Source organism: Callorhinus ursinus, unplaced genomic scaffold (genome assembly GCF_003265705.2).
Source record: "Callorhinus ursinus isolate GAN/ISIS: 27379988/994484 unplaced genomic scaffold, GSC_fseal_2.0 scaffold10, whole genome shotgun sequence".
Taxonomy (NCBI): domain Eukaryota; kingdom Metazoa; phylum Chordata; class Mammalia; order Carnivora; family Otariidae; genus Callorhinus; species Callorhinus ursinus.
The window spans coordinates 73,325,739-73,352,930 of record NW_027397072.1 but is presented as its reverse complement, the minus strand read 5'-3'; the positions used below and the strand labels follow the sequence as shown (position 1 = coordinate 73,352,930).

General features: G+C 51.3%; 2 protein-coding genes across 3 annotated transcripts in view; one reads left to right on the top strand and one right to left on the bottom strand.

Moving 5' to 3' along the window:
- MCFD2 (multiple coagulation factor deficiency 2, ER cargo receptor complex subunit) overlaps positions 1-4,551 on the bottom strand; it is a 39,373-nt gene extending 34,822 nt beyond the window's left edge. The window contains exons 1-2 of one of the 2 annotated variants that reach the window (XM_073897761.1): positions 4,411-4,551; positions 3,395-3,480 (exon numbers count right to left, since the gene is read on the bottom strand). The gene's annotated coding sequence lies outside the window, so the exon portion shown is untranslated. The remainder of the gene's footprint in view (positions 1-3,394; positions 3,481-4,410) is intronic. The other variant, XM_025868881.2, reaches the window with a different exon arrangement.
- Positions 4,259-27,192, top strand: part of TTC7A (tetratricopeptide repeat domain 7A) — a 116,270-nt gene continuing 93,336 nt past the window's right edge. Inside the window, exons 1-3 of the mRNA XM_025868873.2 lie at positions 4,259-4,564; positions 12,613-12,776; positions 17,774-17,942. Of these exons, the coding sequence (XP_025724658.1) occupies positions 4,381-4,564; positions 12,613-12,776; positions 17,774-17,942 (517 nt within the window). The 5' untranslated portion in view covers positions 4,259-4,380. The remainder of the gene's footprint in view (positions 4,565-12,612; positions 12,777-17,773; positions 17,943-27,192) is intronic.

Genomic DNA, 27,192 nt, shown 5'->3' with positions numbered 1-27,192 from the left:
TTAAAGAACAACCTTACAAATGTTTTACTGGTATGGGCAGGATAGTAACAATCTTAAAGCTGACCACATTTGCACAATCTTTTCCTTGGAGCCTTCAAACTACTCCAGTCCCACATTTATCCTCATCATGCCTTCCCCAGGCCCCAGCCCATAACCATCAGCCTCAAAACTTTAACCAGGGAACACCACACTCATTAACTTAATAGCAAGGGATTTACTGTGTGAAGGGAACTGCCATATGAAATGCTTTCCCTGACGGCCCCTTCCTTCCGGTTTCGTCCCAGGGGACTTCCTTATTCATAATAAGATCCTGGCTCATTCCGATAATGATTTATGAGTACTTCTGTGTGTAAACCAGGCAGATTGAAAGTCTTTTATCAGCAAAAATTCTACTGATCTCTACTGGAGCTAAACCCATCAAGGTTCAATCTCTACCCAAACCTGCCTAATAGCCTCTAAGACAAGGCAATAAAAGAAGGAATAAAACTAAGAATCAAACACCTTAAAGAGAAAGGAGCCTCATACCTTGTCCCAGTCTTTATGACACTCTTAATCCTCTCGTTGAAAAACCCAGTGGGCAGGAATACAGATTTGTTTAGGACCCCAGGGCTACAATTAGTCACTGCCTGCTCCGCATTAGGATTAAACTCAAGTACTATTCCATCTTCAAGGCCTACCGAGATCATGTGTTTTACAGTTGTGGATCCATGTTGTGTTCTCTTTGGTGTCTATTTTTTTAAGATTTTATTTTTAAGTAAACTCTACACTCAGCATGGGGCTTGAACTTACAACCCCAAAATCAAGAGTCGCACACTCCACCAACTGAGCCAGCCAGGTGCCCCTCTTTGGTGTCTCTTTAAATCAAAAGTTAATACTTGTCGGGAGCCTGGGTGGCTCAGTTGGTTAAGCGACTGCCTTCGGCTCAGGTCATGATCCTGGAGTCCCAGGATCGAGTCCCACATCGGGCTCCCTGCTCAGCGGGGAGTCTGCTTCTCCCTCTGGCCCTCTTCCCTCTCGTGCTATCTCTCTCTCATTCTCTCTCTCAAATAAATAAATAAAATCTTTAAAAAAAATAAAAAAATAAAAATAAAAAGTTAATACTTGTCCTCTCCAGGGAAAATCAACAATAGTACCCGGATGACCACTATGCCTCAGTTTACTGAGCTAGGCTACCCTCCTACATTTCACAAGTCCTCAACCAGAACCTCAAGAGACTTACATTGCCTTGTAATTGTATTCTTATTCAATAGGTGGACAATCTTTTGTTGTGTTCAAAGATGAGGCGAGCTCCGATGCTGATTCACCTACTGTTTACTCTTTTAGCTCAGTGACAGCATTAAGGGTTCCATAGAAAAGCCAACAATTGGTCAAGGAAGTACCCTACCCAAGACAAGACATCCCAAGGAGGAAAATCCCTTACTCAGACAAAGAGCTGTGCAAAGGGTTTCTGGTCAATAACTAAGACATTATGAGGATCCTTGGGTCTCACTGGCCACTGCACACAGAATATTCCCCACTTCTCTGCAATGTGCACGCCATAAATTTGATCTGCCCAAGTCCTTGCTAACCAAACCTTTTCCCTGGGAACCCAAACATGAACAGACATTTTCTGAATTCAGATTAGCTCTTCAGTACCCTCCCATTCTGGGCCTAACCAAGTATCATAGACCTTCAACTTCTAAGTACATGAGAAACGTCTCCAAGCCCTTAACTGTGTGAGAATCGAGACCCATAGCTTACTACAGCTTCTCCTGTGATCCAGTGACAAGAGCCTCCCCACCTTGTCGAGGAGCAGCAGCCAAACTAGTGGAGTCTTCTGTCAGCTTGGCTAGTCCCTCATTCAGTACTATCCTTGTTGCTTCCTAAAATTACACCTTTCTTAGCAGGTCCTTTACCTCCTGTGAACTCCAATACTCTCTGAGGTGCTGAGACTGTCAGGCAGCGCCCTCCCTCACTCTGTTAAGCAATCAACCCAGCTTCTTCTGATCAGCAAGTTTTTCCAGCTGGCAAAGGATGACAATCTTTATCAGAATTTGTCCTAAACTCTCATCTGAGAGATTTCAGATCATTAAAAAATAAAAACAACCACCACACTTTCTACATGCCTTTTATTCTGGTAAATATTCCTAATACAATCATGGCTGCTCTTTGCTCTCATTCCTACGTTCTCTTACTCCCCTGAAAAATGCTGGTCACTAGCAGGCTGGGGGCTTATCTCTGCTGGAATAGAACCACAAAAGGATCAGGAGTGTGGCTGCAGTGTTGGGGAGCAGCTCATTTTAAGCTCTAACCACGATATTGTGTTCCTCTCTCCCATGCCCTACACCCACACAAATCTTGGAGCAAGACTCAAAGGAACAAGCGGCAATTCAGTTAGTTCCCTGGAGTCCTGCAACCTGGGGGCAGGGTTGGCAAAGGATTAGGGAGAAAAAGGGGAGGAAGGGAGGTTTCCTTATTTCTATCAGGGGTGCCTTCCCCTCCTCAACTCTGCTGTCCCCTGCCCGCCCCAGGGCTGACTCTGGGGCACGTCAGACCTGGGGCAGGTCACAGTGTATTCTCAGGGCACCCTCATCCAAAGGACATGCACAACTCTCTCCAACTGAAAGCTGGTTCTGGTGACCAGCAAGGGCAGCCCAAGGCTAACCAAATGCCAGTTAGAGGAGGTGACAAGAATAGGCCTGGTGTTTGTGTAAATGGAGTAAACTGGCCCTAAATTCCAACAGCCAGAGTTGTCCCTGTTTTCCTTTGTCTATTTCCTGGCCCCTGGGAGTTCAGAACAGACCCCGGGGTGCTCAGTGCAGCAGTCAAGGTCAGGAAATGCTGTCTCCCAGCAAGGAATGTAGCTGCATTTGGAACCTGGATTGGAGGGTATCCACCCACCCGGGCGTTGTGGGGGTGAAGAGCAGAAGATTGGCCTTCACCAGATAATCCCGGGCCTAGGCACCGGGAGCCTGAGCTCTGCTTGACGGAAACCTTACCACAGTTACCCTTGTCCAGAAGCACCAAGCAGTGGGGTCTCCTGACACTGAAAGTGGTGGAGCGTATTCCCACAGTCGAGATGGACACCTCTTCGGGGTCTACACTATAGTTAAAAGCTTGCCCTGACTTTCCTTTTGGAGTCTTCCGTCTGCACTATGCAACATGTCACTTACACACAGGGGAGTTTTTTTGGTCTCGCTGTGATTTCTAGCATGTTGGCCTCAACCCCCACACTGGACTGCAAGCCGCTCCGGAGGCGGGGCCACCCTAACCAGTCCCTTCTCCTTCGGGCCACCCTGTAATCCCTTGAACTTCTTAGTCCCCCACAGCGCCAGGCTAAACCCTGCCCTGAGTTTTGATCACAGCCTTCAGACACCAGAATTAAGAAATACCACGCTGGAAAACAGCTTAACACCTTTAAGAATTCCAGGGTATCGGGAGTCCGCAGAGGGCAGGCCAGCCAGGTCGTGCGAGGGAGTCAGGCTGGAAAGAGGAACTCCGCTGTTAAAAAAGAAAATGAAAAGTGTCTCAGGGTGCCGGCGCCCAGAGAGTGCAGGGGCTCCGAACGGGCCTGTTGAGCACCGCCCCCGGCCCCCGCCCGTGGCCCCGAGCACCCCGGAGGGTGGCGCGCTGGGCCGCGCGCCCCGGCAGGGCCGGCACCCCGTGGAGGTTCACTCTCGCAGACTGGGGTGACAGGCCGGCCGGCCTCTCCCCGGATTTGTGACGTGCCCGGGGCAGCGCTGGTGACCAGGCACCACACAAAGCCGGGGCGTCGGGGCGGGGGAGGTCCCCAGGCCAAGAGCCCCGATGGGATGGGGAGAGGGCGGGGAGCGAGGCGCCCTCGGGCGCCGGGGCCCCGCGAAGTATTAAAGTGAGCGCCGAGTCGGCGGCGGCGGCGGCGGGGGCCTGGCGCTGGCGGCGGGGCGGCCGCGAGCGCTCGTCGCGCGCCTGGCTGCTGTGGCCGCGCTGGCCGCCCGCGCGCCCGGCTCGCCGAGGCCGCGCCACGCCCCCGCGGAGGTGGAGCAGCGGCCAGGGGCGGGTCCGCAGCTGGCGGCGCCCGGGCCCGGGGCGGGGGCTGTGGCAGCAGCTGCAGCGGCGGCGGCGGCAGCAGCGCCAGGAGCTGCTGCAGCAGAGGCGGAGGCTGCTCCTGGACGCGTCCGGGCCGCGCAGCCGGAGCCCCAGCCCGGAGGCGCCGGGCGGTGCGCTGGGTGCCGCTACTGCTGTTGCTGCAGCCGCCGCCGCCGCCCGCCCGCCGCCGCCAGGGCCCCCGCTGCCGCCCGGGCCCCGGCCGCCTCCCGCGCCCCCGCCGCCCCCGCCCGCGTGTGCGCCCCAGCCGGGACGCCGCCCCCGGCCGGGTCTCCACTTCTCGGCCGCCCCTCCCATGACAGCGCCCGCGCGAAGATGGCTGCGAAGGGCGCGCACGGCTCCCACCTGAAGATGGAGAGCGAGCTGGAGCGCTGCCGCGCCGAGGGCCACTGGGACCGCATGCCCGAGCTGGTCCGGCAGCTGCAGACGCTGGTCATGCCCGGCGGCGGAGGCAACCGGCGAACCAGCCCGAACGCCGTGTTCACCTCTCTGGACACCGGTGAGTGAGGGAAGCGACTGGCTCCCGAGTACCCGGCGCGCTAAACGCGCCGCCTCCTCCAGGAAGCGGGCCCCGACTGCCCCCCGGGTCGGCGACGGCCGCCTTCGGTATTACCCTTCCTGTAGTGCTGGTGGTAGGAGCAGCCAGAGTAATTAGGAAGGTTCTTATGCCCCAGGAGAAAAACCACATGCAGGTTTGGGCGCTTTGGGGAAGAGAGAGAAACGGCTCTCGCTCCCTGCCCTTTGGGATCATGAGGGCAACTCCGTCTACTGTGAAATGGTGGTATCGCCACGGATCAGCTCAGGGCAAGGGCTGGACTCTTGCGCCATCCCTCCACCCCGCCCCCGGTCCCTCAACTCCACCAGGTGAAGGCTGTCTGTCTCTGCTTGCCCTTCCCTTCCCCCCCCCCCACAACACCCCGAGTCCAGTTGACAACGGTGCTCTGTCCACAGCAGACAGGGTTGCGTTGGCGAGCGCGCGCGGGGCGGGGGGGTGGGGTGGTGAGGTGGGAAAGAGGCCTGGTAAGCCTCAGTTTCCTCATCTGTGGTCGGACTCGGGACCCATCTAGCCCTGGCACTCGGTGGCTTTGGCAGTAGGGCTGGTTTGGCTGGGCTGGGCTCTTATGCTGGGGCGGGAAAGCACCCTGATGTGGCAGTAGGGGAACACCCCGCCCCAGTTTCCAGCCTCAAATCCTGTTCCTGGTGCCCACAGCTCAGCCTGGGGAGCCTTCCCTGAGCCCTCTTTGTGCACCACCCCTTTAGAGCCTTGCGGAAGGAGGCAAGGAGTCAGTGAATGCAGATATTTAGAGGTTTAAAGACTGCCCAGCCTGTGGGATCATAATGAGAATAATAGTAGTCATAGCTAACACTTACCCAGCACTCACTGTGTGCCACGCACTGTCCTACTAAGCACTTCAGTCAGTTCATTAATTCCTCCTAGCAACCCCACGAGGCAGGCACTCTTGTTTGCCCCCCTTGCAGATAATGGAAACAGAGACCCTGAGCAGTTAAATAACTTGATCATCCAGTCAGTAGGTGGTAGACGCAGGATCTGAACCCAGGCTTCTGAGTGTATCCTTTTAACCACTGGTACTGTTATCTCTTAATGATGTGTAGCACAAAATCCCAGCCTGAGGAGTTGCCTAAAGGGATGGGGGGGCAGAGAGGTGACCAGAGGGCAATCGTCTGGTAGATGAAGGAGCTCAGAGGAAAAGGAGTTTTGGGGAAGCGGCGGAATGTGTGCTGGCCTCAGGCTGGTGTTGGGAAGGGCAGAGTGTGTTTGCCCAATGGGGAGGGAGGATAGAAGGACACTGAGGGGGCTAGGGTGACAGAGACCGGCGGACAGTTGGGTTGGGGCTTTGAGATCAGCCTGAGCATGGCAGTGAGGGGGAGAGGCCAGAGCTAAAGGGAGAAGCAGGTGAACCCTCCTCTCCCAGGGCAGAATAGAGAGATTACAGGTGCTCCTTCTGTCCCCTGTGAGGGGTGATGTAGTGGGGTGGGGCTTCTGAGGGTGGGAATGGGAAACGGACCCACACAAAGAGCCCTGGGGCCTGGGTGAGTTATGGGAATCTGAGTAAGGTTGGCCCCACAGAGGAACATGCTGGGCCAAGACAGGAACCTGACCTCCTCAAATTCATATGGGTCTGTATTTCCTAAACTGCTTTTTAGAGGTCTCAAAGAGATTACAAAGTTAACTGGTATCCCAAGAAGAAAGAACTTAGGGAGCCCAAAAAGTAAAGAAACTGGACCTAATAGATTCCGTGGTGTTAAACAGACTTTTTTTTTTTTTTTAACTGTAGGACTTTTCAGAGTCTTTGTGTTTCTTTCTTTATTTTTTTTAAGATTTTTAGTTATTTATTTGAGAGAGAGAGAATGAGTGAGAGAGCACGAGTGGAAGAAGGGGCGAGGGAGAAGCAGACTCCCCGCCAAGCAGGGAGCCCAATTTGGGGCTTGATCCCAGGTCCCTGGGATCACAACACAAACTGAAGGCAGACGCTTAACCGCCTGAGCCACCCAGGCGCCCCTTCAGAGCCTTTAATATGTTCACCTGCCTGTGATATACAAGTCGAGGTTGGAGTATAAATAGCACATTTCTCAAACTTGCCTTGACCATATTCTCTGAAGCATTATTGGGGAACACTGATACGGTACAGTTTATAAATGGTATGGTATGGATATAAAATGCTTTCCCTATTTTTTTTAAATTCTTGTAAACAACCTTATGGGGAGAGCAGGAGTTATTGTCTCCATTTTAGACATCAGGACAGCAAGGCCCAAAGAGGTCACATAATGTGTATGTAGCAGAGCCTGTATGCAAGCCTCAGTTGCCGCCACCAAGTCTACTGCTAGGGAAGGTGGGGGCGGGGCATGAGGCCCCCGGCTTGGCCTCACTGTGGGGACTGCCTGGCACAAGGAGGGAGACTGAGGGGTACAGTGGGGTCTCTTCTGCCAACTTTTGGGTTTGGTTCTGCAGATGATTTTTCTCCCACTGTTAAATCTGGATACACTATCCCAACACACATGCAGGCACACACAGATGCACACGAGGAAGGAAAATAAATTGACTCCCAAACCTATGTGCAGAGCAGTTTTTGGATTGTCTGCTATTTTGATTCTCTCCTCAGGGTTCCTTGATCACTCGAGGGATTGAGGGCCTGTTTTTTTGGAGCAGTATAGCACTGACCCCCTTCAACCCAGGAGGGAGATTCTTATTGTACTACTTGGCCTATTAGACTCTTACAATCAGTGTCCAGAAGCTTCAGCAGTTACCTATTTGGGGAGAGGAGAGGGAATGTATTGAGATGGGGAGACAAACCCCATTTGAACCCCATTTTACAAACTGAGGCCCTGAGCCTTGCTTGTATCTGCAGGGTTTCCTACAGAAACTAAAAAACACTCCCAGACCATCTATTTCAGTCCAGGGGGCAGGAGGGGAGGACCCACTGGGAGGTCCTCTTTGGGGTCCGGTGAGAGTGAAAGGTCAGGAGATGCTCAGGCAGAGGGGCCCTTCCCCCCTCTTCTCTGGGGAGGCTGCTCCTGCCCTGGGGGAAGATGGCTGCCACTGTTGGTACATTTTCTCTCAAACACATCCGGTTTAGATTTGGTCAGGATGGAGCAGGGGAACCCCAGAGTGTGGCTGGCTGTGATGGAGTTGGTTCATGTAAAAACAAAGAACCCATCCAAGTGGTTAAAGAAAAAGACATGAATACTATGAAAAATTTCCAAAACCTCAGAAAAGCAGAACAGTGAATAACATGTATCCATTAACCAGCGTCAGTGATTATGGACCCAAGACTGATCTTGTTTGAGCTACACCCCAAGCTATCCCCACCCCCCGCAGTGAATACCGAAGTAGGTACTTATTAATAAGAACTCTTTTTTTTCTTTCAGTTGTGAAGAGATTTATTTACAGTAGTGTGTAAGCACATTCGTAAAGAAATGGTGACCATCGGGAGCCAGTGCAGGATCCTAAAAAAAAAAGTCATTTTTCTTTTTTTCTTTTTAAAGATTTTATTTTTATTATTTATTTGAGAGAGAGAGAATGAGAGAGAGAGAGCACGAGAGAGAAGAGGGTCACAGGGAGAAGCAGACCCCCTGCTGAGCAGGGAGCCCGATGTGGGACTCGATCCCGGGACTCCAGGATCATGACCTGAGCCGAAGGCAGTCGCTCAACCAACTGAGCCACCCAGGCGCCCCAAAAAGTCATTTTTCTTAATTAAGATCAGAGATCTGTTACATTAAAGGAATTCTAAAGAGAAATTAGGATTTCAGTAAGTCAGAATGTCATGGACAAGATGATTTTATGTGAGATAGGATGATGGTTTAGATAGTGGGTTGAAATTTCTTTCTTTCTTTCTCTCTCTCTCTTTTTTTTTTTTTTTGCAGTTTTCTATTTTTATGTAATCCATTGTATAATCCTTTCTTTTTTGGCCAAATAAGAGCTCTTTTGAAAAAACAAAACCATAATGCCATTATCACACACACCGCCCCTCAATTCTAATGATTTAATTTTACAGTTCATTTGCTACAATTGGGATCCTACACATTGCATTTGCCTCGTAGTTGGGGTGTCTCTTTTCTCCCCCAGTATTTTTTTTATGAAAATTTCAAACATTCAGCAGAATTAAGCTATACTTACTTTATCACATGTCGGCTCCTCTATTTATCCATCCATCTAGAGTCTCTTAATCTGTAGTCACTCCCATCTTTTTTTTTTTTTAACGAAATGATTTTTTTTTTTTTCCCTGAACTGGAGATCGTTCTGAGCATTTCTTCAGTTGGAGTTAGAGGGGGTGTATTCGAGGCAGGTGGCCTCTCAGTAGTTTTGGCCTCTTCCTCCTCTCTCTGTGGTTAGAAGCTCCCAGCCCTCTGCGGTCCTGTGTGATAAGCAGCTGCAGAAACCACTGTGCCCCCATCGGACTTCACGGGGAAGGGCAGACCTGGCCGGCCCCAGGGTTCTTGACTGCGGATCAGCAGGCTGTGGAGAGGGGGCTCCGCCCTGCAAATGTGGTTTCTGGGGAAGGGGCAGGTATCTTTGAAGTGGGTCCCTGTGACCTGGCACCCTGAGAGCAGATGGGAAGCTAGCTGCCAGAGGCCTACAAAACCAGGTGGGTCAGGAGTCTGAGGGGCCATTCAGTGGTGGCCTCCTCTGGACCTCTGCCCAGGGCCAGGGGACTGGGCTGGGCTGCACGAATCCGTGTTCAGGCTTCCAGAATCTGTTTCACTGTCAGGAAAGTCTTCCTAATGCCTCTCGGGAGGGAAGAAGCTGGAACACTTTACCCAAATCAGGATAGGGAGTAGGTTTCAGACAAGATGATAAAAAGCCACGTTTTACCTTCAGAGAAGGAAGCATGAGAAAGCCTCGAATCCACTTGGATTCTTGAACAACTGGAAATCTAGAACTTTTAATTCTAAAATAGTCTTCAGTCCCATAGATTGGCCAGTTGGGAATGGGGGGATGGCCAGAAGAAGGGGAAGGAAGGCAGAGTAGAGAGGGAAGCGATGTGGGCAAGGAAGAAAAGAAAAGCAGTTCAGTTCCCAGCACCTACCGAATGTCTGCTAAACCAAACACAGACCCCGGGTCGGGGGGGTGAAGGGGCAGGGTGCAAAAAGGCTTGAGAAGGACCGGAAGTGTTAATTTATAGAACAGTCTGAAACTCACGGGTATGTGACAGTAGGAACAATTCTTATCCCCGCCCTTGGAATTGCTATTGGAATTCCTATTTGAGAGTCCTATTACTTGGAATTACTGTTACCCTTGAACGTGCGGTTTACAGCCCTTAGACTTCTTTATTTCTAAACGACCAGAAGCTCTGCTCCACACGGGATGCAGGGGAGACAGCCTGTCCGGTGGCTGTGTCGTGGAATGTGGTATGATGTTGTTGGGGGGCTGGGACCATAGCAATATTGCATATCTTTATTATTGTCTATAAAACGGGAGTAATATCTACCTTTTAGGGCCGTGCGGATTAAAGGATACTGTATAATAAAATACTCGGCGCTCAGTAGGCCCTCAGCAAATATTGACCCCTCTTTTGCAGTAAAAGGGGTCAGGGCAGTGCTTCTCAAGCGATCTGTGGTGAAGGATGACTTCCATGTTTTGTTGTGTTTTTTTTTAATTCCCAATTTGTTGGGCTCTGATGCTTTCGTAAGATATACAAACCGCGGCCTCTCTTTTTTTTTTATTATTATTCAAGTCAGCAGATTCAAAATTATTTTGTCACATTATCAATTGGGTGACAGACACAGACCCACCCCAGTCCACCGACCACACTTTGAGCAACTCTGTTCTGAGGACACGCCCATTCCTTTGAGGAGAGATGTGTGCCCTGGGGAATATTTCCAGATTCAGGGTTGCTTGGAAGGAAGCTGGTTTCTCTGGGCTTGAAAGGAACAACAGAGCCAGCGCGTCTGGGGGGAGCTCCGCAGTTGGCAGTTGGGTGGGCCCAGTGGGGAGCTGCAGGTGGGCGAGGAACCAGCCCAGGAGGGACTATGGAGGGAGGGCCTCAGTTCCCTCAGAAGGAGCAGGTTCCTAACTCTACCTCTGGTTGAACAGGTGCAAACCCGGTCAGAGAGGGAGAGCCACTTGCCCTGTGGCCCACAGCTCGGGAATGCTGCTCAGTCCCCCAGCACTCAGCACCCCAGCCCTCCTCCTAGCTGACATTTGGAAATGGAGAAGATTGCTTTTCATTCTTGAGTTGACTTGGATTTTATTTTTGACTAGATGATATATTCGCATGGGTCAGCCTTCCAAAGGGACCCAAAAGTAAAGAGTGAAAAGCCTCCCTCTGTCTCTGCCACCTTCCCTGTAAGTCAGAAAGGACATCGGATATGTATGTATCCTGAGTCACATGTTTATACATAAACACACGTTTGTGTCCACTGTGTGCACTCTGCTTTCTTACTGATTTGTCTTGGAGTTCATTCTTTAACAGCACAGACAGGGCTTCTTATTCCTTTCTATGGCAGTGCTATCCCTTTTTATGGAAGTGCTGTGCTTTATTTAATCAGCCTCCTGGTGATGGACATAAAAGTTGTCTCTAATTTTCTGCTATTATAAAAAACGCTGCAGGAGTGACCGTATATATCAGTCATTTTACACACATGCCAAGACCTCTGTAGCAGTGGGATTGCAGAGTTGATGGGGTGCACAAACATTATTTTTATATACGTCATCAAATTGCCCTTTCTAGAGGTCCCACCAACTTCTGCTCCACCAGTGATGGATGATAGCTTGGACAAAGTACTTTTTTGGCCATTTCCTCCAAATGTTAATTTTCAAAATCATGAGGGAGACCGCAAAGGATCGCTGACAGGCTGTGGCGTCCTCAGAGGGAAAACCTCCAGGGACTGTTCTCTGGGATCTGAGCTTTCAGGCTGTTCACTGCGGGGAATCTCCTCTCCGGGGAGAGACTCTTCAGAGGCCCGCGATTTGGGGTCCATGGCTTTGAGTTGTGAGCAAACTGCAGTGGTCCTGAGAGTAAGGAGTGAGTGGCATTCCTGGGTGGGTCTCAGAATGCCATCCTGGCAAGTAGAAAGAGCTCTGTGAAGGCTGGGGACCAAGCAGACCTTCCCGGAGGCATTTTGGGTTGGCATGTGACTCCCTGAGCCTCTTGGCTTCCTCACCCAGGCGTGAAGAGGATCCAGTTCACTTGGCAGCTATTTGTTGGGCACTTCTGTTGAGTGCTGGGCCTGGTCCTCACCCTGGTTGCAGGGGAGGGGCAGTGAACCAGTCACACTGAGCACAGCCACCCAAGTGTGGTCGTGAAACCACACTCGACCTCAGAGCCCAGGGCCTCCCACCCATTCCCCTGTCACCTCTGCTGTAGGTAGCAGGAATGTGGTGGTCCCAAGCCTGGAGTTTTCGGTGCTGTGTGGGGAGGTGTGGGGAGGTGGCAAATAGAACCAAACAGTACAAACTCCCCTGCCAAGCGGTGAGGTCTGGCGATGGGCTGACATATGTGCGAGAACTCCAGAAAGTGCCAGGACTAGGCATGTCCAAGGCTTTGCCCTGCTACAGCAGTACATCTGCTTCCTGCCTTAACTCTTTGCTTACGTTGCTAGGTTAGCCTTGGTTATGTTAAAATACCGTAAAAATGGAGAAAACCAACTACGGTTACACGGAAATTAGGAGTTCACGAAAATGCATTAAACCATCTCCTATGTTTTTCCTCTTGGGTTGTTTTGGGGGCAGAATTCCTTCTTGGTCTAAAAACTTATTGCCCACAATGGGGCCTGGGTGTGACTTTGTCCTTCATTTTAATACCTGAAATTCTGGGAATTTGTCCCAAGTCTTGGGAACTTTGCCTCTCCAGCCACTAAACTGTAGAAAATAAACCCAAAGGGGCAATTTGTACTGTGAGCATGATAGAATGCCTGTGTTTTTTTTTCTCTCAAGGCTGTTTAACTTTATGAAAACTGGGTCTTTATTTCTTTTCTCAGACTCAGGCTGCTCCTGTGCTGGGGCGGGGGTGGCTGGGTGGCTACAGGGACGTGGGCTAGTTTCAGGGGATCTACCATGTTCAGGGGAATCCCTGCCCTGTTTTTCAGATGACTTTGGGAAGTTGCTCCTGGCCGAGGCCCTCCTGGAGCAGTGTTTGAAGGAGAACCACACCAAGATAAAAGACTCCATCCCTTTGCCTGAGAAGAATGAGCCGAAGATGAATGAAGCCAGAAACCATCTGAGTAGTATCCTTAACCATGGGAGGCTGTCTGTAAGTGGTCAGCCCCCTCTGCTCCTCTCTCCTGCCTCCCATCTGCTGTCAAGCAGGGTCCCTGAGTCAATTGGTCATCTGAGCAGCAAGTCTCCCTTAGAGGTTGGCTTTGCACTGATTAGGACAGTGGCCACCAGCCGCATGTGGTTCTCGAGCCCTTGAAATGGGGCCAGTCCAACCTGAGATGTGCTGTGAGTGTAAAACATACATTGGAATCCGAAGACGTAGCGCGAAATGAAGAATGTTAAAGATGATTAATTCTTTATATTGATTATGTGTTCAGATGATAATATTTTGGATAGACTAGGTTAAATCATATATCTTATTAACATTAATTTCATCTATTTTTGCCTTTTTATTTTATTTTTAAAAAATATTTCTTTTATTTATTTTTTTAAAGATTTTATTTATTTGAGAGAGAGTGAGAGAGAGAGCACAAGCAGGGGGGAGGGGCAGAGGGAGAGGGAGAAGCAGACTCCCTGCTGAGCAGGGAGCCCAACGTGGGGCTTGATCCCAGGACTCCAGTATCATGACCTGAGCCAAAGGCAGTTGCTTAACTGACTGAGCCACCCAGGCGCTCTATTTTTGCCTTTTTTAATGTGAGTAGAAAACTTTAAATTATACACGTGGTTTAAGTTATAGTTCCATTAGACAGCATTTGGTTGACCTAGTACACGCCTGGTCCTTTGGGCTCTTTGGGGGTCCCAGGGAAATAAGACCTCAGTGAGCCCGTGATCCAGTTGGAAACAGGGAAACGTGAAGTTGGCTAGCAACAGAAGAGCTCAGAACAGGGCAAGCCAGTTTAAGTCTGTGTGCATTTATTGAGCACCTACTCTATAAAAGGCACCAAGGGGAGGTATGGAGGGAAATATAGTCAGCTCTCTCCAGACCTTTGCTGCTTCAAGCATGGTCCACCCACCTGTAGTATGGGTGTCATCAAGGGAATGCAAAATTTGGATCAGAATCTTCATGTTAACGAGCTCTCCCGGTGATTTCCTGTGTATATTCAAGTTTGAGATGGGTCTGGATTACAGTGTATCCTGAGCTATAATAGAGGTTTGGGTATGTCATTAGAGACCCAGAGAGGACGTGATTTTTCAAAAGATGTTCCAAAGTAATGCATTTATTGACTTAAACATTTATGGTGGGACGCCTGGGTGGCTCAGTCAGTTAAGCATCTTCCTTTGGCTCAGGTCCTGATCCCAGGGTGCTGGGATCGAGTCCTACCTCGGGCTCCTTGCTCAGCGGGAAGCCTGCTTCTCCCTCTGTCTGCCACTGCCCCTGCTTGTGCTCTCTCTCTCTCTCTCTGTCTCTCTGACAAGTAAATAAATAAAATCTTAAAAAAAAAAAAATTTTATGGTGACCGAGTGCACAAGGCATTATACTCCGAGGATGCTAAAAATGAATCCAGCATGGACCCTGCCCTCAGGGAGGTTGCAGGTTTACTGGGAAAATAAGTCCTCCTGGCAAATTGTCCTAGGTGGACTATGACACATACCAGAGGAGTATTGTACATGAAGAGGCAAGTTCAAGGGGGATACTGCCCTGGGGTGAGGTGGGGAGTCAACCCAGGGTGATGATAGTACTAGAATTGGACTCTTTGCAGGGGGGTGGGGTGGCTACACCTTGAAGGTAGGGGGAGGGTATTAACATGTAGAGATAGGATAGGGCATTCCAAGAAGGAAGCAATATATCATTTAATGATTCCTCTTACAAGATTTTCATTAAATATGTCAATCAGCAGGAACGAAAGGAATGGGGAGAAATTAGGTTATAGAGGTACTTTGGGGCCAGTGAGCGGGGACTGCAATACCAGGCCAAGAAGTGTGGGGCTTTTTCTGTGGGGGAAGTGTACTGGGAGGTTAAGGATATTGCCTTCAGACTCCTCAGCAGGGATTATTGTAGCTCTGGGAGGTTTTGTATTGCATTAAATAAACTAGCTGTTTGACCTGGAGCATGTCCCCTGACCTCTTGGGCCCTCCAGTTCCTCATCTGCCAATCAAAAGGGCTGGACTTGATTAATGGGTCCCAAGCTTCCCCTCCCCCCACAAAACCCCTTTTAATTTTGTCTCTTTTCCAGACTCCATTAACTATTTAACAATTGCTTTTACAGTAAGATGACTCAGGCTTATTGTTAACAAGTCATTAAATAAACGAGCAGTTTGACTAATAAAAGTTCTTGTTTGCCACCCCCATGCCCACCCCCTTCCCCATACCACCCCATCAACCAGAGTTGAGCGCTGGTCACCATTTGGTGTGTGTCCTAGGCGCCTTTCTCTGTGCATTAACGAACACACATACACACATATCGGGCCTTCTTTTCTTACTAGAGTCATAGGATCCATATTTGACAAGAACTTTCACTTGGAGCTTTCCCCATGCCAGTACTTCATTCTTTGGATGGGCTGAATAGCGTCCACATATGTTCTCAGGAAAATCATTTGTATGCCAAATCACATTTCTGGAGAACAAATTTTACCGTGCTTTATTAATCAAAGACATACACGGGCGCCGGTATAGCACTCAGATTGTCACGGTTATCCAGGGCAGAGCCAAAAACTTGATGTTGATTAGGCACAATAAAATATTAAAAGTAGTTTGTGGGATTCTCTGTCCTAGCCTGAAGGCCAGGGTGTGGCTGGGGGATGGTCTTTCCTGGCAGCAGATGAAGCCCCGGCTGGAGTGCTGAGTATCCTGAGTAGCCCTGATGAGATGGGGGGAGAGGTGGGCAAGGTGGATTAAATAAACTAGCTGTTTGACCTGGAGCATGTACCCTGATCTCTTGGGCCCTCCAGTTCCTCATCTGCCAATCAAAAGGGCTGGACTTGATTAATGGGTCCCAAGCTTCCTAGAAGTACCAGGGGACTCCTGCTGCTGCTGAACTCCTATAATGCATCTGCCAAGTAGACCCATTCAGGGAAGCTCTTTAAGTAGTGTAAATTTAGCATACGAAGCACTCACATTGTCCTTAATTTTCCCCCAGCTTGGTGGAAGCTCTGTTTTGAGCTGCCATTGGTCCACCAGGAACCACCGTGAGCTACACCCTGTCATCACACCCTGAAGTGTGTCCTTCTGAGCTCAGCTGCCCTTCTCCACATTTACAGTGGGGCAGGATAATAATGACAATGACTCGTGCCCTGTATTTATCTAACTCCTTTCTAAAGAAAAGTTCAAAGCTCTTTTCTGGACTTGCATTACTCTGATGCTCTTGGCATTGCTGTGATGGGAGGTGAGGGGTGGGTGTCACTGTCTCGCCCTCACCAATGGTGAAAATGAGCCCGAGCTGTGAGAAAATGGGCCTGTGGCTTGGAACCAATATGGGGAACAGCAGAATCTTTGCCCAGCTAGGGAAGACCATGGGCCACAAGGTTCTGGGAATGCATAATTTGTGGCCCTGGTGGAGGGAGTAGGTGGCCTATTTGGGGACACTAGCAGATGCACTTGAAAAATTCAGCCTTGGAGGGCGCCTGGGTGGCTCAGGTCATGATCCTGGAGTCCCGGGATCAAGTCCCGCATTGGGCTCCCTGCTCAGCAGGGAGTCTGCTTCTCCCTCTGACCCTCTCCCCTCTCATGCTCTCTCTCTATCTCATTCTCTCTCTCAAATAAAATCTTAAAAAAAAAAATTCAGCCTTGGAGAATTAACCAACAGTCAGGGCAGGTCAGGCCTACAGGGGCTGAGTGGGTCCACTTGGCAGATGCATTATAGGAGTTCAGCAGCAGAAGGAGTCCCCTGGTGCTCAGGGAGGCTTCTAGGAAATGGTGGGCCTGAGCAAGCTCCCAAAGGATGGAAGAGATCTGGATAGACCCAAGGGAGGGGGAGACTGTTCCAGACAGGGAGCTATGTGAGCAAAGGCAAGGGAAAAATGTGTATTTACAATGACTAAAACATCAGTGCAGAAGGAGAATTTGGCTTTGGTGTGTTCCATATCTCTTGGTTGGCTTCTGAGAGGGCAGTAGGTAGTTGGGAGTAGTGGAGGCTTTCCCCAGACTCCAGTCTCCCCAAAGGGAAAAAGGGGTGGCACCTTCCTGCTGGCAACAGAGGCTTGGGTTGGGGGCCAGCCTGCATCTCCAAGAAGCATTGTGGACAGAACTGCTGGTGGGTGATGGGGGCCGTGCCCAGAGCCCGGCCCAAAGGGGCGATGGGCCGGCTGAGCACAGAGATGGAGGCAGAGGGCTAGAGAAGTGGTCACAGAGAGTGGGAGATCTGGGAGCAAGGCTGGACGCACGTCCAGGGGCAGGACTTTGGAGCAGGGCCGACCAGACTTCCTGGGGTGAAGATTGGGGCATAAGCAGCACTGGAGAAAGAGAGGGAAGAAAACAGGTTTGAATTCGGGCACTTGATTCTGCACTTGAGATGAGGACAGTGGCCCAGCAGGCCTTGGCTCTCCTGCCATCCTGTCCCTCTGCTGATGGGGCCGTTCTCCCCACACAGGTCCTGCTGTTGCGGCTGGGGCTTCAGCTGCTGGCCCCTTACTGCATGGGCTCTTTCCACAGCCTTTCGCCTCACTGTATATTTGTACAGATATGCACGTAAAGAAAAACCCCCAGTTATGTGAGCTTCAGGCCCCACAACATTTGGCTGGGTCCCTGACCCCCGACTCATGTTGAGAACCAATGCCTGAGTTCCTGAGCACCAGACTGGGGCCGACGCCTCTGGGGCTTCAGGAGAGAGAACACCGAGCCCAGTCTGCAAGCTGCCTGGAGTCTGGTTGGGGGCATAAGACACACACAAACACACACACACACACACACACACACAATTAGGCACTCACATAAGAAGTTCAATGAGAGCCATAGTGTAGGCCACAGACTGCAGGTGTGGAGAGCAGGGAGATGTCACACGTGTTTGAGGGCCCGGGAGGGCTTCCCGGAGGAGGGGCTTCGGCAAGTCGGCATGGCTCCATGGGAGGAGGCAGGCGTTTTTCCCAGGTTATGGGGTGTGGGTGGGGCAGGGGCTTCCAGGCAGGAGCCTGCTAATGGGTTTGTTGTCCTTGCAGCCACAGTACCTGTGTGAGGCCATGCTGATCCAGGGCAAGCTGCACTACGTGGAGGGCTCGTACCGAGATGCCATCAGCATGTATGCACGGGCCGGGATTGATGACATGTCCATGGAGAACAAGCCACTGTATCAGATGCGGCTGCTGGCAGAAGCCTTTGTCATCAAAGGTAGGTGTGGGCCTGGCTGGGGCCCCGGAGAACGCCAGCCCTGGCTCCCCACCACCACGTTGAGCTCCTTGCACTCTGACCCCATGTACCAGGAGCAGGTAGCGGCCGTAAGGGAGTAGATGCCATGTTGGCAGTGGCCTGCAGGGCCAGTGTCCAGGATACATAACCCCTAGCAGCGCTCTGGCGCTGACCCAGCAGGTGGACACCAGCGGCGACCAGGCATGCCAGTGCGCGCTGGCTGATGGCAGCCACCAGGCCAGATGACAGAGGACTCAGGTTCTCACCTTGGCTCTGTCAAGAACCAGTCACCCCACTGCACATCCTTGGGCAAGTTACTGCTTTACCTTTCCTGGCCTCAGTTGACTTATGTGTGAAACAGAGTTGTGATACCTGCCCTCACAGGGTTACCACAACCAAGAGACTGGGTCACGAGGTTGAGAACGACTAAACAGTGGGCCATCCCATTGTCCAGGCCAGTGCCGGTGACTGACATTGGCTACCAATCGGGTGCTTGATGGTATAGAGCAGCCTGTCCCTCCTCAGGTATTTGTGGGCACCTGTGGGTGGCATCCAGGGATGGGCAGGTCAGAACCAGTTCCCGGAGTGAGGGGTGTTCTGGTGAGGCCTGAGGCACACAGGGTCAGTGATGCAGAAATTTCATGATACGGGGCTGTGGGTGGTGGCTCGCTTGGGACACTATCTAGTGTCATGGAACTGACCCTGAAGGGGTTACATGTTAGTAAAACCCTGACCCCAGACCTTGTGCTTCAGGCTCCCCCTTCCCCAGATCTGTGCCCTAAGGGCTGGCCCTTGGTGGCAGTGAGGTGTCCCAGGAGCCCCTCTGCCCAGATTGTTGTCAGGAGTCTTAGATGTTTGGTCATTTCCTTAGTTCAGCACCAACCAGTCCCCAGAGAAAAGTCTAGCCATGCTTATGGCCACAGGGGGATTGGGTGTCTGAGATGGTAGAGTGTTTGTCACCTTCTCTGTTACAGGTAGGGACATTCTCTCCATCTTACACATGGGGAAACTGAGGCCTAGAGATCTGTGGTGGAACCAGGATTGGAACCTCCCCTGTCTTCCTTAGGATCCCAGGGGGTTGACTGACGTCTGGGCAGGGCACGGCCTCCTTTGACCCTGGCTCTTGCTTGAGGGCTGTGTGTCCACCCCTGGGTCCCTTTCTCTTTGGAGAGACTGTTCACATCATCCCAGATTGCCGAGATTGTCACCCTGGACAGACGCAGCAGCAGCGTGTGGGAGGGCAGGGGCCCATGTGGGATGACCCAGTATGTGGGTTCTTCTCCCTTTGCTCTCTCATCCCTTTTTCTGCGCCCCAGTATGGGCCAGTCATGGGGGTGCGCTTCATTTAGCATTTGGGTCTTTTGGGCCTCTTGAAAACCACTGTGCCACCGACTCCCCAAACCTAACACCCTTCTGTGGGGCCCTTTCCAGCACTTTTTCCTGTAGACTTGGCTCTACCTACTGCTCCCTGTTTCCTGCTCTCTACTCTTTCCAGCACGCCTCCAGCTTCTTGGGGGAACACAGTCCTGGTGGTCAGAGGTCCTGCAGGGGAGGTAAGGAGCCAAGAGCCACCGGTGTGGGCTGCTCGGTCATGGCCTGTGCTAGCTCCCCGCCTCTCACTGACTGCTCGTGGCCCCCCACTTGCCTGCCTCCTCTCTGCTTGTCCTCCCTGTCCTGTTGCAGTGACTGCACCCTGCCGCTTGGCATGCTGAGTTTTACCTGACCCTGTGTGTGCTTGCGATCATGCATGTGGCCTCCAGGGTGTGCATGATGTTGATTTTTCCTGGGTTTGGGGGCACCTAGTGGGTTTTCCCATGCAGAGAGTAGGGGATGGGGATGGCGGGTCATGGGGTTGTCTTAATCTGCTGGGCTGCCGTAACAAAATACCACAGACGGGGTGGCTGCAAGAGCGGAGATTTACTTCTCAGAGTTCTGGAGGCTGGGAAGTCCAAGATCAAGGTCCCATCAGGTTCAGGGAGGGCTCTCTGCGTGGGCTGCACATGGCCACCTTCTCGCTGTGCCCTCACGTGGCCCTTCCTCCATCTCTCTCTGTCCTCTTCTTATAAAGCCACTAATCCCTTCACGCTCATGACCTCATCTAACTCTGATTACCTCTGGAAGGCGCTATCTCCAGACACCGTCACATTGGGGGTTTGGGCTTCGTACGACATGTGAGCTGGGGGGGAGACGCAAACATTCAGTCCATTGAGAGGATGGTGGTGGCAGGAGGCCGCAGAATTCACAGAATAATAATAGTTACGAATAATCCCTCACTCCATGCCAGGTACGTCCTGTCCTCACTGAATCCAGCCAGTAACGCTGAGTAGGTGTTCTTTTCATTCCCTTGTTACAGACGAGGAGTTACGGTTGACAAGGTGAAGGGACTCATGGATTTCACTGGAAATGGCAGAGCTGGGATTTGAACCTGGGCAGCCAGAACTCGTAGATACCCCCTGGGAGGGCTGCTCAGAATCCTGGACTGAGGGCGCTCATAGAAGCAGTCTAGGCCAATCTCTCCTGTTACAGACGTGGAAGCCGAGGCTGATGGAAGTGGAGCGACTTACCGAGGACAGCGGTCGGCTTGTGTTTGAACTAGAATGCTCCACCCGAGGCAGCCTCGCCGCTTCAGGCTCTGTCCGTCTCCAGGCGGCCGCCCCCAGGAGCCTGCTGGGCCAAGCCATTACACCACAGCTCCTTTACCACTTTGTGCTGGGTTCTGCTTTGTGGCTCCACCTTGGCACCGTCCAGTGGGGCAGAGGGTTTTCTGGGCACACCTGGCTGGAGGAGGGAGGATGGGGCCGTGTGTCATGGGGGAGCCTGAGCTGGCCAGGCCCAGAGGCTCAGTGGGGCATGTGTATGGGTGTCTCCAGCGTGGAGCTCCTGTTTGTTAGGGGAGTCAGGAGCAGGCTCAGGGCCCAAAAGACATGAAAATACATGCAACTCACCCACTTTCCCCTTCATGGCAGAAGGACCTGTGTCCTTCTGAGGCATCACTCACAAGGACTAGGCCTTCCTCTGAAGTCAGAGGACGTGGGTTAGACCAGAAGATGCTTTCTGAGTCCCAGGCAGGGCCCTGAACAGCAACAGAGGCATCTGGGAGAAGGGGTACTTGCAGTAGTCTTGAGTTTCTCTCGTCTGGAATGCAGAGACGGTACCTGCATCTGTGTGTGTATTGCATGCGGCTTCCACGACCCTCCAGCTTCCGTAAGGGGTTTCATCCTCATCTCTACTCTATGAGGTGGGACGCAATTGTTATGCCCACTGTATGGATGAAGAAACTGAGGCTTATCCAAGATCGTGCAGCCTGTAAGTAGCAGAGCTTAGATTGATGGCCAGGTGGTTGTCTCTTTCAAGCTTGTGTCCTACCTGTGACCCAGGAACCCACCTGGGGAGCAGATTACAGTTACCACTGAGACGGGTCCACGCAGACAAGGAGAGTACGGGTGGTGCAGGAGCCCTGACGGGAGAGGTTCCCGGCAGTTCCTGCAGAACCCAGGGGCCAGCCAGGAGGGGCGATGCATCTGGGCACTGTCCTTCTCTGTCCCTGAGGGTGGCCCACAAGGGAGCCTACCTGGGCCTTGGTTAGATTGGGGGCTTCAGCGTCTCCTGGTGTCCATTAGCCCTGGGTTGACTAGGAGCCACAGCCCCCGGTGAAGCCTTGTACCACTGTTCCCTGGGTCTGCTTAGCGTGGAAGCAGCCTGGGGCAGTGGTGTTGCTGCGTGAGCTGGTCAGAAAACTTCCTTTTCAGGGTCGACACCAGTCACCGGGGACTGGAGTGGCAAGTCTGCTCTCCCACCCTGTTCCCCAGGCCCTGCAGCGGCCCCCTTGTGACTTCTGCCAGCTTCTATTTTATTTTTAAGATTTATTTATTTGAGAGAGAGAGAGAGAGAAAGAGCAGAGTGAGCACGGGGTGGGGGGAGAGGCAGAGGGAGGGGGCAAGAGAAACTCAAGTAGACTCCGTGCTGAGCGCGCAGCCTGACTCGAGGCTCAGTCTCACGACCCCGACATCACGACCTGAGGCGAAACCGTGAGTGAGATGCTTAACCCACTGTGCCACCCAGGCGCCCCAGTAGATACCTACTTTTCATGGTGTTGCCCCACCACCATCTTGATTTGTTTGGGGGGAACATCTTCCATTTACTTTGTATTAAAAAACAATCAAGAATAATTTGGTTTCGAGGCCCTTCTCAGAGGGTCTGTCTGCCACCCTTGTGAAGCCCTGGACAGAGCCTGCTTGTTTGATTCTGCATGCTCACGGCTGCCAGTCCTAGCTCCCTGCTGAACTGGAAGCCCCTGGGGGACAGGTGGTCCTCTTTTCTGTACCCCCCATCTTCTCTCCCTCTTCTCCCTTCCTGGAGCCATCCATGCTCCAGCTGAATGAGGTCTGCTCCTGGTGTCCAACGTGATCTACAGAGTTCTGCCCCTTTTCCTTTTCTTGAGCCGCTGCTCATGCCCACCAGGCCGCTTCTTTATTTACTGTGCACAGAGATAACCCTAACACTCCCTGTAGGCACAGTCCAGGTGCCTCCACCACCTGCAGGCTTCCCTCCACCAGCAGCCTATAGCATTCTCTTCCTCCTTCAAGCTCATTTGGACCTTGACCCAGTCTCCCCAGTTCGGTCAGTATGTTCCTCCTGCCAGGTGTCTGTACCCCTCATGGTCCCTGGCCCATGTCTTCCTGGAGAAATAAAAATTGCCCCAGTTGATTCAGCCTGCACCTGCCAGGGATGCACAGATGAACAGTTAGGGTCCCTTCCCTTGAGGGAGTGGCAGTGAGGTGAGCAAAGTCTGCTGCTGGTGTGATGTGGCTCTGGGAGAAGCAGCTGCTCTGGAGGAGGAGCTAAGTACGAGGTAGCTATGGCCAGACTGATGAGTCACAAGCTCTAACTGTCCAGTCCCTGAACAGACCGGTCATAGTGTCAGTGGAGTCTACCATTTGGGAAAATCAGGAAATGGAAACACCCCAGAGGTGGCTAGTCTGTAGCCTATCTCTATGGCCTGCTGTGGGCAGGGCAGTGAACTTCCTGCTGGCCATGGTGCCCCAGCCATGGGGCTGCCCCCACTTCTATTCTGTGGCATTTGCAAAGTCCCCTCTGGGGCTGCAGCTTCTTAGCAGCCCACTTCCAAATGGGGGTAACATGTCTGGGATCACCTTAAGAGTTGAGCGGTCTGAGGCCTTGTTTTCCAGGTTTGGGGTCGGTCTGGCTCTAATGCTCTCCTTTGGACATTTGGCATCAGATCATCTCCATGGTTAAGAAACTAGTGCCAGAGGTTTTACTGACACCAAAACCGTTGGCTGTAGATCCTCTGCAGCAGGCCTCAGAGCCCCTCTCAGCCCCCAGCCCTCAGTTTAGTGGGTAAGCAGTGGGCTGGGCTGGGGGGGGTGCTCACACCTCTTGCCCGCAAGCTGCATTTGGCTCTGTAGTAGCACATGAAAGCCATAGCACGGGGTCCTTGTGAGATCATGGGGGATCAGGCCTTTCCCAAGCCCCAGCCTTAGCTCTCAATAGGGTCTAGTCTTCCCGTTTCCTATGGCACAACCTTCAGCAGGAGCAGAGAATTTCCAACCCTGGGGTGTCAGGGTAGCTCAGTCAGTTAAGTGTCCAACTCTTATAACAGTCAGGTCTTGATCTCAGCGTTGTGAGTTCAAGCCCTGTGTTGGACTCCATGCTGGGCATGGAGCCTACTTAAAAAAAAAAAGGAATTTTCAACCCTGGTTATCTGACTTGACCCTCAGCCACCTCTGATTGTTGTCCACAAGCAAAACAGGCCCCTTAACAAAGCTGCATTGTCCTGAGGGATTGCCGGGAGTGAAGCTTGCCCTTTTTTTTTTTTGTAGGCTTTACTGTGTGGACCCTAAGAAGTATCCAGCATAGGCTAATATCCTGAAATGTTCTACCAGATGCCCTAAAGCTCCAGTCTTCACCTCAAGACAAAATAGGCTGCATTTCAATGGGCACTACTGCTGCTGTGTATCTAGAATTCCAGTTTCTTAGTTGGGAGATGGTAAATCCTCACTCATATCTGACCTTAACTCAGCCAGTCTTGCACTTCAGAAATTATCCCCTCTGACATCATACTTCTGGGGATCAGTTTCCATATAATCAGACTTAGGGTTATAATGACAAAAATGCAACTCCAACTGGCTGGAAAAGCAACAATAAAAAGGAGGGAGGCACTGGAAATGTATGCACCCATGTAACCAGAAAGTCAAGGCAGGTAGTTGGGCATCAGGCATAGCTGGATCCAGGCGCTCCTTGTGTTGATTTCTTTCTCAACAGCTCCAGGTTTACATGGTTCGGCACATAGCACTTAGAACCGCAGGAGGAGAGAGTGTCTCACTGACCTGGCTTGGTCTCAACTAGGTTTCTGGGTTGGTGCCAGAGGTGGGATTTCTCCACCTGAATCTTATGGACTGAGTTGGAAGAATGGTTCCTCAAAGGAAAATCAGGGTGCTTTTACCAAAGTAGGTGAGAGGTATGGAGGGCAGAATCCCAGAGCTCAGGCAGCACTGACTCACTTCAAGTTATACCAGTAGTGACCAGGTCAGGATTTGAACTCAGGCTCCCTGTGACTCCAGCATTTGGGGCCATCCCTGCTGCCCAAAAAGTACTTGTTGGATTGAACCACTCTGTTGCAGAGGGAAGTGAATGAGCCCTAGCTAGTTGTGGAGCTTTTCTAGGTTAGCTTAGAGGTGAACCTGAATTTATGGAGGAATCATCTGCAGATGAGTAGAAGAGGTGCCTTCCAGGTAAAGGAAGAGTCCAAAGAGAAGGCCCAGGAGAAATGGAGGTGACTTATTGAGAGGTGGGGCATGATCACACCTTCTTAGAGCAAAGGGGGTGGCGGGTGTGGGACTGACTGGGAAATGAGGGGGCATTGAGAGCCTTGCAGTAAAGCTCAGGGTGAGGGCGCCTGGGTGGCTCAGTTGGTTAAGCGTCTGCCTTCGGCTCGGGTCATGATCCCAGGGTCCTGGGATGGAGCCCCACATCAGGCTGCTTGCTCAGCAGGGAGCCTGCTTCTCCCTCTCCCTCTGCCACTCCCCCTGCTTGTGTTCCCTCTCTCTCTGTCAAATAAATAAATAAAATCTTAAAAAAAAATAAATAAAGCTCAGGATGTCTCTTTGCTGGTATTCTAGAACTTTGGCCCTAGGTAGCCATGCTTTGATGGGCAGGCAGAGCTTCAGGGCCTGCGCTGTCGACATCTCAAGCTCACCTGCTCAGCCCCCCAAGGCGCGCTATCACTGTGCACCTCCCGGAGGGCTGTTCCATGGCAAAGGGCTGCCTCTCCCCTTGGGCCTGTGTCACTTCCGTTTCTCTGGCGCTAGCTCTGTGTGGTGACATGTAAGGAGGAATGACCCTCCATTTCCCCAGCCATGAGTCCTGCCCTTCTCCCCCTCTCGCTCACGGCCCAGCACCAGGGAGGCCACAGACCACCCTCTGGACAGGCTTGCCCGCCAGCTGACGGGTAGAACACGGGCCTGGCTGTGGAGAAAGATGGCCTCGGTTCTCCCCAAATACTTAACAGCTAGCTAGCTGTTAAGTGGTGAAGGTGCTGTGGAAAGTAAAAATGTAAAACACACACACACACACACACACACACACACACACACACAAAACCACAAACCACTTAGCAACCGTGAGAATGACGATCCACAAATTCTCTTCTCCTCCGTCCTCGAGCTTTTGTTTTTGTTTTTCTATTCTCTTTCGGTTAGTGCAACCCCAAGCTATTCTGCTCTCACCTGGGAACTTGTGGCTTATTGAAACTTTGAAAATGAAGACACCAGGCTGCTCCTAGGGCAGGACACAGTCGCATATTTTGTCTGGGGGGCGCGGTTTAGTCCTGGTATGGCAGGAATTAGCTGTTGATTTTGGCTTCCTTTGCAAAGGGGGCGTGGGTCGCTGGCCTTGTGGGGAAGTGGGTCAGCACTCTTGTTATGGCTGCCCTGCCCCCACACTGCAGTCCTGGGAGCGAGGGCCCGGCCTCCAGAGGGAGAGAAGTGGAGGGGAATGCTGTTGGGGCATCTTAGAAGGGGCTAGGTGTGTTCTTTGTGTGTGCACCTGGCCTTTGCTGAGTGCCTTCCTGGGCTGGGGGCGTGGAGTGCAGTCAGGCTTTGAGGGGTGCATTTGAGTCCCCAGCACCGACATGAGGGCCTGTCCCCTTGCAGGGTGGACGGCTATAACTCAGCCATCAGATACGCATGTGAAAGGTGGGCTACCAGGGGCTGGCCAGAAGTCCAACGTTTGGGAACCCCTGGGGGTGACAGCGGGTAGGGGGAGACCCAGACATTGTAGAAGCCAGAAGACCTGGATCCAGTGTGGACTCTGGCACTTTTAACTGAGGGGTGTTGGAAGGAATCTCTCCTCCTCGAATTAGAGGTTTCGTTTGTCATCCCAGGGAAGGACCAAATCCCTTCCAGAGAGGTCATTATGAGCCTCACTTAACATTCTCTGAGAGCATGTGTTCTAATCTATATAGTACCACCAAATTTCAACTGCACGGTCCCCCATGAGTTGGGCATTGATAGTAATCCCATTTTGTGTTTCATGAAACTGAGACTTAGGGCTTCTATAAACATTTTGAGTATATCCTTCCAGTCTTTTTTCCTGTAGATTTATATGTGGTTGTTTTATAAACAAAAATAAGTTCATACAGTCATATTTTATAATCTGTTTTCTAAAGTGATTATTTTATGAGCCATTTTCCAATACATGTCTACATCACTGTTTAAAGCTTTATAGTATCACATGTAAGAATCTTTTGTTGTAATTTAGCAAACTTGTCCCGTTATTGGACCTGTAGGTTAAATCTCATCTTTTTGCCATTATAAACAGTGCTGCCATAGATATCTTTGAAACTAAATTTTTGCATATGTCATTAATTTTTTTAGTGATAAATTCCTAGAAGTAGAGTTACTGGATCAAAGCATATGTACTTTTTGGTGACTGGCACATGGAATCAAATTGTCCACTTTCCCTTTTTTTTTTTCCATTTTTTTAAATTGGTAAAATATACAGATACATAAAAAGATGCTCAACATCACTGACCACCAGGGAAATGCAAATCAAAACCACATTGAAACAGCACCTCACACCCATCAGAATGGCTAAAATCAACAACACAAGAACCAACAGGTGTTGGCGAGGATGTGGAGAAGAAGGAACCTTCTTACACTGTGGGTGGGAATGCAAACTGGTGGAAAAACAGTATGGAAAACAGTATGGAGCT